Source organism: Rhinatrema bivittatum, chromosome 3 (assembly GCF_901001135.1).
Source record: "Rhinatrema bivittatum chromosome 3, aRhiBiv1.1, whole genome shotgun sequence".
Taxonomy (NCBI): domain Eukaryota; kingdom Metazoa; phylum Chordata; class Amphibia; order Gymnophiona; family Rhinatrematidae; genus Rhinatrema; species Rhinatrema bivittatum.
Window position 1 is genome coordinate 306,940,380 of NC_042617.1, and position 13,179 is coordinate 306,953,558.

The 13,179-nt window shown below is 44.1% G+C and overlaps 1 protein-coding gene across 4 annotated transcripts in view; it reads left to right on the forward strand.

Moving 5' to 3' along the window:
- LOC115087675 overlaps positions 1-13,179 on the forward strand; it is a 149,493-nt gene that overhangs the window by 44,737 nt on the left and 91,577 nt on the right. For all 4 annotated transcript variants that reach the window (XM_029595130.1, XM_029595133.1, XM_029595131.1 and 1 more), the window contains one exon: positions 4,775-4,882. In XM_029595130.1, coding sequence (XP_029450990.1) covers positions 4,790-4,882 — 93 coding nt within the window. In that variant the 5' untranslated portion in view covers positions 4,775-4,789. The remainder of the gene's footprint in view (positions 1-4,774; positions 4,883-13,179) is intronic.

Genomic DNA, 13,179 nt, shown 5'->3' on the forward strand with positions numbered 1-13,179 from the left:
CAAACTGGGACATCCTTGTATGATGGAAGTAAATGTGATTAAATTGATCCCATCCCCATGGGGAGGTTCTGGACACTAAATGGTAAAGAAAGACATGAGGGGGCCAAATTACCCCGAGGACTTTTGTTGGAGGAGAAAAAAGGGTCATAGTTTCATAAATCTCATTTTATGATCGGCTATTTTTGCAATTTGAGCTGTAAGTTGGAACCCCATATAGTTTCCAGTGTGACTATTGCTGCTATTAAAGAGATCAGTGCTGGAACAGTGATTTTGGAGGTAAACACAAAATGGCTTTGAATTTGAGCTTCCCCCACAGCAGATCCTAGATTCTGTTCCTCAAGACTATGCATGATAAACATTCATTGTGTATAATTGCAAACATTTGGTCTAAGAATTAAGTGAGTCTATATAGAGATATAGAACTTCACTCATAACATGTTAACAATGTTCATGTATGATTGCTTCTGGATGTTAAAAATCAGAGGAAAAAGACCTCAATCTCATGCTTGATCTAGCAAGAACATACAGCAATTTAGAAGCAATTGTCAATCATAGGTCTAAAAACAAACCCTCCAACCTTCAATTGTCTGAATCTTTATTTATCACAATTGTATCAATTCTTTTATTGAATTTGTAAATATATATTGGTTTTATATTTTCTCAAATTGCTCATTTATATTCAAGCTGTGCTCTCATGATTTAAAGATCATAGCAGAATCTTCTAATCAATTTTTCTGCACATTCTGGACCCAATAAGAATTTCAACTTATCTGACTGGATGTTTCATGCCAGGATCTTCCACATGTGGTCACTCTCTTTTCAGTGGTCCATATCAAACATTTTTCAGAAATACTGGTTACAAGCCAGAAGTGCAGTGTATTTATTCATTGAGCCAAGCCGAGATCAGCTAACGTTTCACCATGTGTGTTGCGATTCCGGTCACTGGGGCAGTGACCAGGCCCTTACCTCCTTCTGAGGCGCCGCGATTCGCCAGTCCCCGAGCCTCTCGAGCCGCGTGGCAGCGGCTGAAAACCGCCGGTTCCTGGGCCTCCCAAGCCGCATGGCAGCGGCGTCTCCACGAGGGAGCCGCCACCGCAGACTCCGCCCCCTTGGAGTGCCACGCGCGCGCATGAGGACCGCCGTTTTATTGGTGCAGCCCCGGATGTCAGAATCCGCCTCCTGATGACGTCAGACGCCAGTAAGGGGGATTTAAACCGAGCCCGGGGATTCTATCTTTGCCTAGCAACGAAGTCACTTTCTGAAGTGCTAGTTGCCTCCTGTCGGTTCCTGATTCCTGCCTGCCTGCCTTGTATTCTGCTTGCTTAATCATTGGTTCCTGTTTGCCGCCTGCCTTGATTCCAGCTCGTGACTTTGACTTTGCCAGTTTGCCGCCTGCCCTGATTTCTGCCTGTGACTCCGACCCTGCTTGACTGCCGCCCGCCTCGACTCCGGTCCGTGACTCCGTCTCCGCTGCCAGCCTCCAGTCCTGACTCTGCTCCTTGACTTCACTTTGCCTGTTTGCAGCCAGTCCTGACTCCGGTTCACACTCTTCCTGGGTTCATCAGTACTTCGCCTAAGTCCCAGCGGTCCGGGTCCCTACGGGCTCCTCCTGGGGGGACCTCGGACTTCCAGGGTGAAGACGCCTAAGCCCTAGCGACCCGGGTTCCTACAGCTCCTCTGGAGGAATCACGGGTTTCCAGGTGAAGCTCGTCGGCCCAGTGTGTGTTCTGCCTCCCGGTCGTCCTTCCTGGCCGGCCCAAGGATCCACTTCCCGGATTGGATAGTCGTAACAATGTGGCTGTATAAATAAAATAATTGCATCAATTTCAATGTTGGAGAACATAAAATGCTATACTGGGTCAAACCAAGGGTCCATCAAGCCCAGCATCCTGTTTCCAACAGTGGCCAATCCAGGCCATAAGAACCTGGCAAGTACCCAAAAACTAAGTCTATTCCATGTTACCATTGCTAATGGCAGTGGCTATTCTCTAGGTGAACTTAATAGCAGGTAATGGACTTCTCCTCCAAGAACTTATCCAATCCTTTTTTAACCACATCCTCTGGCAACAAATTCCAGAGTTTAATTGTGCGTTGAGTAAAAAAAACTCAGATTAGTTTTAAATGTGCCCCATGCTAACTTCATGGAGTGCCCCCTAGTCTTTCTCCTATATGAAAGAGTAAATAACTGATTCACATCTACCTGTGCTAGACCTCTCGTGATTTTAAACACCTATCATATCCCCCCTCAGTCGTCTCAGCTTGATACTGTCTCAATGAGGCCTCAACATACCTTCTTTGTCACAAAGTCCAACATCCGAATGACTCACTACTGCAGACAAAACCACTATTGGCTACTTAGTAACAAAAATGCTAGCACATGAGCTATCTATACGTACACCCAACCAATGGGAACAAACTCCCTATACCCTATCATTCAAAGATATTTCAATCCCAATATATTGATTCCATATGTTGTGAACAACTACTCATTACATTTTTAACAAGAAAATCCATTCCTCAATTATGTCATCACTCAGTCAAAATATATGATTGGATAATGGAACTATAGTATTTATGTTGATATGGAGTCACATTGAAACCGCAATAGAACAAAATATTTAAAGTTAGTATTCAAAAAAAAGAGGGAAACCAGTCAGTTTTGAAACTTAAACCAAAAGGGGAAAAAGCTTTGCAATTTATAAATCCATCTTGATTCTTGCTGTAAAAGTCTCTTGCACTTTTATCACCTTCCCTAATATTTGATTTTACTCTCTCCAAAACACTGCATCTTAGATCCCCAGAAACTGTGATTCGATTCAGTACAATGGGGTACTAGAGGTGCTTCAATTTTAGCAGCTTTTATGTTCAGCAAGCCTAGTACGTAAAGGTCTGATGGTCTTGCCTGCATGGACAAATCAGAACATATATAACATAATCAGAGCTGCAAGTCAGAATCATTCAAAAAACATTTTTTTGAATCTTTATGGTTGAAGATATCCCCCCCTGTAACATTACTTGGCAAAAGGAACAATGGTGTCTCCTTGGCTTATTACCCCACAATACATTCACCATATCATCCCTCTTTTCAGCCAAATAAGAGGGACTGACCATTTCCTTGATAGTTTTGGACAATACATATGATGTGCATAATCCTACAATCTTTAAAATAAGGAAGTAATTGCAAGATATTTAAAACGTGATTTCAAAATTTTTGCCAGACCAGGAGTCATTGGTATATCTTGTGACAAAATTGTTACTGATCACATTGGATCTCAATCTACTCAACAATTGATCTCTATTAGAGAAATGTGCTCTCTTGTAATATCTCCTCAATTTATACAGATAGCCTTGTTCTAAAAGTTCAGTACACTTGTTGGGAATGCTTCTTAAATTCATTCAATGTAGTACAGGTTCTCCAAATTCTGAGTAATTGCAAATATGGCAAACTGTTGTAATTGTAAAGTATTACGATCAAGTTTCTTGTAGGTTTCTAGAGAACCCTCTTCGGATTTATACACTAACATCAAAGAAGGAAATGACTGAAAAATCATTTCATGGAAAATTGAATCTTTCTCAATTTAACCAAATCAGAAATTCATTCAATTATTCTAAAGAACCAGACCATAAAATGGAAACAGTCTATGAATCTCTTCCACAGGATATTTTGACCCCAAAGGGAGTTCTGTATCCACACTTTAGCAAACTTTCCATATATAAATTAGCCAATGATGGTACCATTGTTGCACCCATGGCAGTTCTGGAAATTTGCTGGTAAAATTTCCTTTCAAAAAATGAAAAACCTTTTTTTTGTTAATGCTAGCCTCTTAAGCTGCATAATGGAACTGGTAGGAACATATGAGGATGTGGTCTGTGGCTCAATCTCCAATTGTTTCCATCAATGGAACTTGTGGTATAGAAGTGTACAAAGATTTAATGTCTAATGACAACCTTGAACATTAGTTTCCAAATTCTGTAAAATATTAAGTGCGTCTTATCTTTAATAAAGGATTCTATTTTATTCACATTGTTTCAAAAAAAACTATCAACATAAATAGATCATTTTTCTAAAACCGAACCTTTAGCTGAAATTATGGACCTTCCTGGAGGATTTGTGGAATCCTTATGAATTTTGGATAATGTGTATATATTGTAGGTATACATGGAAATTTTACATTGCGGAAGTTATATGCCCTTTTAGACTTTCAAAAGCTTGGTCTATCAGAAGTTTAACTTGTATCAGTTTAGTAGGATCTAAATTTAGAATCACACGTGGATTGATCTTGTATCACAATCTATCCTCCCTTGGCAGCATGTTTAATCACAATGGAGTGATTTTCCTTTAAACCAAACATTTTTTTTTTCTTCAGATTTTAAATTATTGTTGGAATATATTCCTTACTTAAATGTTTCTCATATTCATCATCACAAAGCACAATCACTGGGTCCATAGAACCGGGTAGACACCAACTCAATCTGTCAAACTCTGGAGGGTTGTGTTTTTTTGTGGTTTTTTAAATACGGTTTTAGAAAAATAATTTCAAAGATAAGGATCTCATGCATATTCATTATGGATATTCTAAAAACACAACTGGCTGTGGGGTCCCCAGGACAGGTTTGGGAAGCCCTGATCTAGGGGTTAAGATTTTAATCTCCTTTCGTGATTTGATCTAGCCTAAATACACTCATAGTTTCCATATGGCACAAGTGAGTAATTTTGCAAAGACTGCAATATCCATCTCTCAACTTTTTTTTTTGTTTGTCTTTTTTCCTTCAGTGTCCAACAGTCACCATGGAGCCGGAGAAGCTAATTCAGTGCCCTTATGACAAAAACCATCAGATTCGGCCCAGCAGACTACCCTATCACCTGGTGAAATGCAGAGAGGTAAGTGCAGCCTGCAGAGGGGAGAGCTCACCTGGGCTCCTGAGATCCAATCTAGGAGAAGCTTTTGGAGAAAAATGGAACCAAAAGTGGTAGGGGCAAATGCCGGTTGGTGCTATATTGGAAAATGGTCCTCCACTGACCACAAATTGCACTTCTCAAGGTAGGAGGGGTTCAGGGTGGGGGAGGCTTCAATATATGCAAATTTCTCACACATAATCATTGTGGTTATACTGAAAAAATCCGACAACCTATGAGGTCCCCAGGACAGGCTTGGGAAGCCCTATGCCAATCGCAGCTTTGAATTTTTTCTCAAGTAAAATGCAGCCACAGCTTTCCAAGGAGCGTAGAAAATTTATGTAGTGATATAGAGGAAAGCAGAGTTGCTTACCTGTAAGGAGTTCTGAGGACAGCAGGATGTCTGTCTTTATATCTGATGGGAGCCCATTCCAAACTTTTGTCAGTTTCTAGAACTTTGTGTCTTGTTGGGCATGTGCAGCATTGTGATCATGCATCTAAGCAGAGGCCCCTTAATCTGCTTTCTTAGTCCAACTCCAAAGGTGGGTGGGTTTTGTGAGAATTGTCACCTGCTTTCCTCAGAGCACCTGTTATGGTAAGCAACTCTGCTTTCTCTGAGGACAAGCTGGGTGGCAGTCCTCACAAGTGGAGAATCCCTAACTGCAGACTACCCTGGAGAGGGGGAGGAAACCAGAACAATGCCAATGGGCACAACCACAACTATTTGTGGCAACAAGCCTTTTTTTCTTATGTTCTCAAAGGGGCAGCATGGCAAAAAACCCAAAAAAACACCCCAAACAGTGGGCCCTGTGAGATGGAGTTGGATTCTACACATCAGATTCCATAGGACAGGCTGGCCAAACTTACTGTTGTGTTTGGGAGTCCATATCCAAATAGTGTAAATTGAATGTGTGGTGAGAACTCCACATCACATCAGTCTTGCCTATCTTCTCCATGAAGACTGATCTTAGATGAGCTACTGATACTGTCATGGCAATGACACTGAGCCTTGACATGGTCCATCAGATTATCACCTGCCTGGGTATAACAGGAGATGCAATCTGCTAGCCAGTCTTTGGCAATAGCAATCCCCAGTTTGTTAGTGTCAGGAAAAACTAAGTTGGGTGAACTCTATGGACTTCAGTCTGCGCCAGGTAGAAAGCCACAGCTTTCTTTTGCAGTCAAAATTTGTGCAGTGCTTGTTTACCTTGGTGGATATGTGGCCTGGGAAAATATTGTAAGAACTGACTACGATGGCATTCAAACACCACCATAGGTGTAGAAAACTTAGGATGGTTGTGTGCACCTATCTTATCATGAAAAAAAACTTGGTATAAGGTGGATTAGTTTCTAGAGCCTGGAGTTCAGACTTTGCACTGAAGTCACTGCTTCCAAAAATAACTTTCCAAGTCAGGTACTTGATCACAGGAACACAGTACTCACCCAGCTTATCAAAGCTCCCTTTGAGCCACTATGAGGTCCCAGGACACAGCAAGAGGCCTCATGGGATACTTCAGATGACTAGGCCCTGAATGAATTGGCCAATAAAAGGCTGTACAGAGATGGATCTAACTTTCTATATGGTAGTGATAAGTATAAACTGCACAGAGTTGGTCTTGAGACCTGACTTAGACAAATGTAGAATGCAATCGAGCAGTTTTAATGTGGAGCAGAAGAAAGGGTCTCAAGCCTCTTGCTCACACCGTGAGGCAAGCCTCCTCCACTTAAGTCCATAAGACTTCCTCAGGGATTCCTATCTTAAACCCCAAAACATGAGGAGACATCTGAGATTTATTTATTTTTATTTACTTATATGTAAACCGATGTGATCTCGATCGAATGTCAGTATATAAAAGCAAATAACTGAATACATAAGGCAAGATTTGCTTATTTTACATTGTAACATAACTAGTGTAATGGAAGAAGATACACATTGTAACTGGTATAATAGAAGATCCAGGAGTTGCAAAGTTAGCCTCTCAGCAGTCAGGCTGTGAAAGCCAGGGACTTGATATTGGGATAATGCTACCTTTCTCGATCTTGAGTGATAGTTGAGGGAATTCCATAATCTAATCAGATCCCTGATGGGACATCTCCCTCAGGTGTGGGAACCAAATTTCTTGGGCTAAAGGGGACTGAGAATTATAGTCCCCTTGTCTTCTCTTAGCTTCAACTAAGTTTTTGCAACAAATAGAATATAAAGATAAGTGTGGCCTCCTCTTGGTCTGGACTATGAATTACCCCTTTGCTTGAAGTAAAGTACCACATGATAAATCATATATATACTAATAGGACTTATCTTTGGGTTCATAGCTTGATTGGGGCATGAGATGGGGTCCTAGTCACCCTGATAACACAAGTCTGTGCCCTTCCCAAACCACCTCACTTGTGGCACCACAGACTAGATTAAAATAATCACACCAGAATTAAACAGTAATTAACCCTTTCACTAGTATTTTGTAAGTAAACAGTAAATCTAACCAGATTAAATGGGGGAAAAATACAGTACTGAAGTATAATATAAACTTGCAGTTTTATATCAAGCAATGCAAAAATGAGTGTGGCCTGTGAAGGGCAACCAACATACTCATGTGGATAGTAGGGGGGGGGAGGCAGTAAAGTACACACATTTTGAAAATTCTTTACCCCATTGTACTCAGAGGGGGCAGATCTACCCCAATATCACCAGTTTAAGGGGTGTATCCTGTCCCAAACAACTGTGGGTAAAAAATCATGAAAACGAAGTCCCTCTTGATTGTGGATCTAGCTAGATGGCAAACCAAATACATAAGCACTGCAGTATGTGAAAGGTCTCCTCTCTCCTGGGGAGCTTCCCCAAACATTTTACAGAAAGCTGGTCTGGTTTCAGTCTCTCACAGAGCCCATGGTCCACCAGTTTTTCTTTCCTAGCAAGGGTTTATGCTTTGACTTTGGCTGAAAAGCTGCTAAAATACTCTCTGGGCAAAGTTTAGATTACTTAACTCAGTTTCTTAGAAGGGTGATCCATTCATACACTCCTGGGCCTGGATATCTCTGGAAAAGAAGTCTCTCAGATCTTAGCTCCTGTCTCTTGTTAAGATTTTACATGTAACTTGGCTATGAAGCAAGAGCAGCTGTCTATTTCCTCAGTGTGCAAACTTGTCTCTCCCTCTTGATAAGCTGTTCAGGAACTACTTGCAAGGCTACCAGATGCACTCCCCTCTTCCTGGCTCCAAATCTTGGCCGTTCCCACCTTGCGCACACAAAGCCAGCCAAATTGCATCCTTTCTACCTTAAATGGTCTCCCAGCATTTCTCTGGCTATGTAGTGCTGTTCACTGGGCAGGCAAAATAGTACAGCCCTTTTTGCAACTTAACACTGAGTGCTGGATGCTGGTTCTTGCAGAACTTTTCATTCACAGGAGAGCAATGGGTTTCTGATGAATTTTTATATTCCTTCACCTTAGCTGCAGTAGCTTGCAGTCTCTGCAGGGTTGAAAATCCTGTTTTCACAGGTCCAAAACATCACTCAGATCCAGACACAGCTCTGTTCATATTGTAAGGCTTCAACACACAAGCTTGTGGGGGCAGGGATCTGGTTTGTAGTAGCTTGCTACATAAGCATAGGCAGACCCTTGATCCAGCTGAGTATAAACATCTGATGTAAGTTTGCCTTCTGTCCCTTTCCCAGAACAGAAGAGCAAGACTTACCTGTTCATGGAATATCTGTGGATAAGGACTTCCCCCCCTCCCACCAGATACGTCGCTCTGAGGGTGAGGACCATCGCTTGAGAAATGGCCCAGTCCCACATCTGTATAATCTCCAGGAGATATGTTGCATTTCCAGCCACTGTGTGGCCTCCCCTCCACCAGAGCACCCCAGTGACCCTGGCTCTGAACTATTCTCCAGCATTCTCTGGACCCTATGCTTCAGCCTCCTTGCCAACAGGGAACCTCCATGAGCTCTTGCCTCTGGCTGGCTAAGCCCTTCTCTCCTGCCTGCACCACACCCAGACTCCAGCCCTTATTAACTCTTCCATGCCTCAATGTTTTGGCATAGTCCTTGGCTTCTTGCTCTAGCTACCTCCTTCCTTGCGGCTGTCTCAAGCCTTCTGACCCCTTTGTCTTGCCTTGTGGCCTCCCCTGGATGATCCCTAGGTCTCTTATTAATTCCCTGGTCTCTCTGCCTTGCCTTTGCAGCCTTCAGGCTATCTTGTTTTGTGCAGTTTTCGTCCTGGTTTGTCCGGTCTTGCTAGAGTCCCACCTGCACTCTATTCCAGTCTGTTCCTGTGGTTACTTACGCTCTGCTTCAGAGCTCCATTTCAGCCTCACCAGACTGCCCATGCATAGCCTCCAGCCTTGCCACCCTGTGCCACTCCAGGAGGTGGTGTCTACAATACCCCCTCTTCAGTTTCCTTTAACAATATAATCTTGTTCCTCACTGTTTGATTGTCCATCTAGACCAGAACTATTTTGAAGGCCAACTGATCTCTGAAAGGTTTCAGAGCATACCCAACCATCCTTAGCTCAAGGAGTTGAGTTCCACACACCAAGTTGGACAATTTGATGTGAGGGAATTCTTAAAAGGGTATGCCCTTAATCAGATTCAAATAAATCCACCACCTGGACAGAGTCTGAGTGGCTGCATGATGTGGATGCTGTCTCGACAGCCCTAAGCAGCTTGAAGCACTGAACTAAGGTTTCATTGGATTCTCTGCATATGGAGATGTCTTCTGACTTGTGTGGATCTTTTCCACTGCAGATAACATGAGTTCTCTGTGGAAGGAGAGCTCTTGCCTAAGCTGTCTAGCAGTGCTCCTAGGAACTCCAGTTGAGATAATGGGCTCAAGTGGGACTTGGGGAAGCTGATGAGAGAACCTAGTAATGCCAATACCTAGATAGCTCTTCACGTTGATTCTATGGCACCTGTCACAGAATGTGCTTTTGACCAGCCAGTCATCTGGGTAGATAACTGCATATATACCTTAGTCTGTGTAGATGTGCCACCACCTCAGCAAGGCATTTTGTGAAGACACGGGGCTGACGCTAGGCCAAACAGCATCATACAATACTATAGGTGGTGATTCCTACACAAATGCGAGATTTTCTGTGAGGTGGAAATCTGTTGGTGTAAGCATTATTGAGAATAAGAGCAGAGCTAGGCTTTTTTATCTCTTATGTTGAGGACCCATGAGCCCAAATTTACACGGAATCAATAGCATATGTTAAACCTCAACTTGCCTCTGACAGGAAGCTTCTCTGGCATTGATACTTGGATCCAGGCTGTATGCTCTGCAATCCAATCAAAACCCCATCCCTGGGGTGTTGGCTGTGGTTTTGTGGCTCTCTGCTGTATCAGATTGGACCAAGGGGTGAAGGAAAATTCCTCAATTGGCCTTCTACTTGGGTACATTGTGATAAGAGGTAGCAGTGGAGAGTTGCTGAATTGTGTAGGATGAAAAATCATTTTTTTGTTTCATTGGGACCCCAATTTGTTTCATTAGTTTCATTCATTTACCATTAGTCAATGGGGGAAGTAGTTGCAGCCTATTTTTGGCTGCAGAATTGGGGTTTTGTTATCAATTCGGATGAAACTTCTGGGGCGCAATCATCAGAACAAGAAGAGCTCCAAGGTACTTAAGACTGTGGCAAAGTGACACGAATATCCTAAGGCATTGCAAAGGGGTACCAGGAGTGGCAAGAGTGCTTTAACAGAGGTGTAAAGCAGCAGAGAATGTCAAACACACCACAGTTTCAAAAGAGAGCACCGATAAGTTTCATGAACCCTTGAAAGCAGCACAAGAGGCAAATTGGCATCAACATCCTATAGCACAATGAAGGGGAACATAGCAAGCAGAAAGGGTGTCAGAAAAAAACACAAGGCGCCAATAAAGGGACAAGCAGCAAAGAGACTAGCATCAACACACTGGGGAACCATGATAGTGGCAAGAACACCACAAGGAGTAGAGTAGTCTGGTGTATGGCAGCAAGGCAGAGTGTCAAAGTTGATGGGGGCAAGGCAGGCTGGCAGAGCAGAGGTGGTCAGGTCGCTGTGGTATTGATTAGAGATGTGAATCGTGTGATGGATCGTCTTAACGATCAATTTTGGCTGGGGGGAGGGAATCTGATCGCCGTGGTTTTGTTTTTTTTTTTTAATCGTTTAAATCGGGGGAGGGCAGGAAAACCGGCACCCTAAAACCCACCCCGACCCTTTAAAATAAATCCCCCACCCTCCCGAACCCCCCCAAAATGTTTTAAATTACCTGGGGTCCAGTGGGGGGGGTCCCGGTGTGATCTTCCACTCTCGGGCCACGGCTGTGTTAATAGAAATGGTAGCGCCGGCGCCATTTTGGTTCCTGTCCCCCCGACATCAGGAGCGCAGGAGATCGCTCCCGGACCCCCGCTGGACCCCCAGGGACTTTTGGCCAGCTGGGGGGGGGGGCCTCCTGACCCCCACAAGACTTGCCAAAAGTCCAGCGGGGGTCCGGGAGCGACCTCCTGCAATACGGCCAGAGTGCAGGAGGTCGCTCCCGGACCCCTGCTGGACTTTTGGCAAGTCTTGTGGGGGTCAGGAGGCCCCCCCGCAGCTGGCCAAAAGTCCCTGGGTGTCCAGGAGCGATCTCCTGCACTCCTGATGTCGGGACAGGAACCAAAATGGTGCCGGCACTACCTTTGCCCTGTCATATGGTAAGGGCAAAGGGCCACTGGTGCCATTTCTTTTAATGCAGCCGTGGCCCGAGAGCGGGAAATCGTGCTGGGACCCCAGGTAATTTAACACATTTTGGGGGGCTTCGGGAGGGTGGGGGATTTATTTTAAAGGGGTGGGTTTTAGGGTGCCGGTTTTCCTGCCCTCCCCCTCCCCGACTTACGATTTTGACGATAAATCGGGGGAATTGTATTGTGGCTCTATTTTTGACAATTTAAAATATATCTGACGATTGTTTTTAAATCGTCAAACGATTCACATCCCTACAGCTTTCAAGGCCTCTACGACCTCCCCGTACAGAATGTGGAAAGGAAGCCGGCACCGCCTCCTTTTCCTCCCCCACCACGACCTCAGATCAGATGTGGCGACCTGCTGAATTTCCGCATATTACTAAGTGGAGGAAAAGAAACTAACCAGGGTTCCCTCAGTAACAGCGAGGGAAGAGCCCAGTGCCAAATCCCGTCCAGGCACAGGAAATGTAGTGTACAGAAGACCGCCTCCCCGGCACCATTCAGGGCCCAAGTCCTTCTGATTTGAGGCTGGGGATGACCTTTCTGCTAAATGTGGTTCTGGAGGGGACTTTGTAATTTGGAGCTAAGACCTGCAGCAAATGCTTGAAACCCACATTCTCCACTACCTGCAGGGGCTAGTCATCAAGGGCAATCATTTCCCCGATGCACAGCGGATGGGGTCAGGCCCTTGTAGTGACATAAGGGCTGGATGGACAGACACAGCAGTTGAGGTCGGGTACATGTGCTGATATTATCTGGAGCATATGAGGCAGTTAAAGCTGCTGCAAGGCTTTAAATTGCTTTTATTCATCTTGCCATTCACAGGGAAAATCTGGAAACCCAAGCAAAGGCATATTTATTTTCAAAAGCACTAGCATTTCCATCAAATCAGGTGCCAGCCTTGAGCGATGAAGTCTCAGATCACTTATTGAAAATACATGTTCACTGGGCATGCTGGTTGATGGGACATGACAGATATCACTGTGCCACTTTGGCTAGGTGTGGCCAGACAGTGGACTTGTGTGCCCAATATGCCAGCAGATCTGTCTGCATGTCCTCTGTGGGCTCTGAGATAGTGTCACTGACATTTGACTGGTGTCTCCTTTGCTTGGGTGGGCTGAGTCCTTCTTGCCAGCTGCTTTCACTCTAGCCTTGCTAGAAATGTTTTTGTTTTTTTTTTTTAGGGGCAACATGGCTTTCACATACTGAAGTGGAGGAGGAAGTACTAGTTGCTCTCGCTAACAGTGCTGCTTCTGCTTGGGTTTGCACTACTCTCTGAAGTGCCTGCTGTTTCTGTCTCTGCCTATGGTGCTCCTTTCCTAACAGCATGGTCTTCACAAATGAGACAATTGGACTGTAGGGGCGAGTTTCCCTTTCACATGGGGATCAGACTGTGGCGAGCACATATCTGTGTCTTTTTTTTTTTTTTTTTTTTGTTAAAGGTCCTAAGCTCTCCTGCACCTGTTTCTGCAAAATGTCCAAACACAGCACCTTTGCTGTCATTCCCTCTTCATGTTTAAAGCCCTCTAAATTTTCCTGTAGAACATTAACTTTTAGGGATGTCAGCCAAGGTGGCACTTCTGGAAC